At 47.9% G+C, this 2,417-nt stretch overlaps 1 protein-coding gene across 1 annotated transcript in view; it reads right to left on the bottom strand.

Annotated features, from left to right (window-relative positions):
- Positions 1-1,273, bottom strand: part of LOC102752136 (DNA dC->dU-editing enzyme APOBEC-3C-like) — an 8,008-nt gene extending 6,735 nt beyond the window's left edge. Inside the window, exon 1 of the mRNA XM_015570503.1 lies at positions 1,106-1,273. Coding sequence (XP_015425989.1) covers positions 1,106-1,252 — 147 coding nt within the window. The 5' untranslated portion in view covers positions 1,253-1,273. The remainder of the gene's footprint in view (positions 1-1,105) is intronic.
- Between the last annotated feature and the right edge of the window lie 1,144 nt (positions 1,274-2,417).

The following is a 2,417-nucleotide window of genomic DNA, read 5'->3' on the forward strand; positions in this document are numbered from 1 at the left end:
TTAAGTACATTTTAATGAGATTACAGTCTCGTGTTTTTCTATGAAAACTCAGCTGAACTAGGTCTGTCAAGTCAATCCAGCATTAGTTGGTTATTTTGTGCTTTCAAAGGGTTCAGAGTCTCCAGTATATTTAATATTTTCCAACCCTTCATAACCAATCAGAGTGGGTGTTCATGTATTAAGCGTTTGCCCCCTGGTGGTCATTGCGCATCATAGTGACTGGTTGACTGGTCGTTCTAGTCATTCTGCCATTCAGTCAGTGGGCTTAAATATATATAGATAGCATTTCACATTTTTGTGGTTCTAATCCAGGTATTTAAAGTATGGCAAACACATTCATTTTTGCAATTCTCCTACAACCAACATCTTGAGTATCAAGCTTAGCCTGCGGGAAATTCCTTAAGATAAACCACAGTACGTAACAGAGGCTTACGTACAGCCTATGAGAGAGACTTTAGGATGTGAGCATTAACTCTGAGGTGGCCCACAGCCTGAGCTCGCAAGAAGAATGGTGTAAGAAGAGTGCTTACTTTGATGTATGTATGATCTAGATCTGAGACCCATTTTGCTAATTTGGCTGAGTGGCTGAATTCTAATAACAGTAGAGCAATCACTGAGAAACAGGACAGGGAGATGAAACAGGCCTTTATGAAAATTTTACTTTTGAAATGGAAAAAGCATTTATGTATGTGAGTCCAATTGAATGTACTCTTTTCTATACATGTAAGCCTATCAGCACTTTTATCCAAGCCTAGATGCTCTTTCCTCTAAGACAGTTCAAGATCCCTGGAAGAGGTGGAGACTGAGGGCCAGCAGGTTCAATAGACTCTAGTGACTAGAGGAGGCCTTGTGGATAAGTCAAATGCCATTGTCTATGGCAGCGGTCGCCAACCTTTTAGACCTCACGGGCCATCAGTGGTCCACAGACCATCTGTTGGCGACTGATGGTCTATGGTGATTAGGGAGGGTCAGGCAGGGGCATCCAGGGCTAAAACACAGGGCAGTGTTGTGGGAAGAAGCCTCTGACATTTTCCATATTATCATCTCTCCACATCCTTCCCTGGCTTAGTTCCTGCCTCTGATGACAGCATTGTGGGGCACATACCTGGTTTCGAAAGACACCATTTTGATAGTCAAGAAATAAGCCATCCTCCCATTTTTCCACTTCAAAGCAGAGGAAGGTAGACTTCCGCCCATAGCCATTTAGATTTTGGAAGTTGAAGTTGAAGGTCTTGGGATACAGGCTTCTCATTGAGTTGCAGTGGGCAAAAGAGAAAACAGACAATTCAGTGTTCCTACGAGTTTCACCCATCTGGTGACTCCTAAACACATTCCATGGACATCCTGGGCACCCTGCCTCCCAGAAACCCCTTGCCTTCTGCTGGGGGAGAGCAGGAGGGCAGGGGCTACTGAGACAGCAGTTTGGGGGGGTGAGGGGGCTCCTGTCCTCTACCTTAGGGCCCAGCTCTGCTGCTTCCAACAGTATATGCCCAACTCCATACCCCTAGTCATTTGAATACAGAAATGAGTAATAAAACTGCCTCCACCCCCAAACATTAGATTTTCATATTAAGGTGCAATTCATGATTGACCTTTCAATAATAATGTTTATTATTATTATTTAATGTCAGGCTAACACCTAAATTCACAGGCTCTGGATACTGTTCTAAGAGCTCCTTGTATCTGAACTCCTCTATTCCTCCCCAAATCCAGGGGCCTCACCCCATTTTACAGAGGAGGGAACGGGGCACAGAGAGGGGAGTAGCCTGCCCAAGTCACAGGGCTGCTAAGTGACCGAGCCGGTCCCTTGCCCAGGCAAAGGCATGTCCAACACTTGCATGACGTCAGCTGGCAGCGGTGGCCCTATTGGCTGAGAGGCTCTTTTCTCCCTCATTGTAAACAGCATTTCCCCCACCAGTGGGTGCACTATAAACGCGAGGACAGGGATGCCTCTGGGGACAGTCTGACTTTGCTCTTCTGCTCACAGTGCCGGCACCTTGGGAGAGAGGATTTCCCTTCCTGCTCAGCGAACTCCTCTCACTCTGAGTGAGAGGGTCAGTAGCACAGAAAGTGGATCCAAGTGCATCAAACAAAATGCCCCCAGTACTCCACTCATCCTTTAGTGCAATTCTGATGGCCAAGAGGGCACAGGAAAGGCCACAGAGCAGCAGCCCCACGGACAGGGAGGGGACAGCCAGCCCTACAACTGGCAGACTGTGAGGAGGACCAAGTAGACAACAGGCCTGGACGAGGGGCAGGAGGGGCCATTCAGAAGCCATTGTGGAGACATCCCCAGGAGAGGGCAAAGCCCCCGCTGGAGTGGGACCTGCAGAGAAGGTGCCCAGAGCGGGAGAGAAGCCAGGCTAGACCAGGGGGAGGACAATACTGAGGACAGAGACACCTCAGGGCACACAAAT

This window comes from Myotis davidii, unplaced genomic scaffold, assembly GCF_000327345.1.
Source record: "Myotis davidii unplaced genomic scaffold, ASM32734v1 scaffold847, whole genome shotgun sequence".
NCBI lineage: Eukaryota > Metazoa > Chordata > Mammalia > Chiroptera > Vespertilionidae > Myotis > Myotis davidii.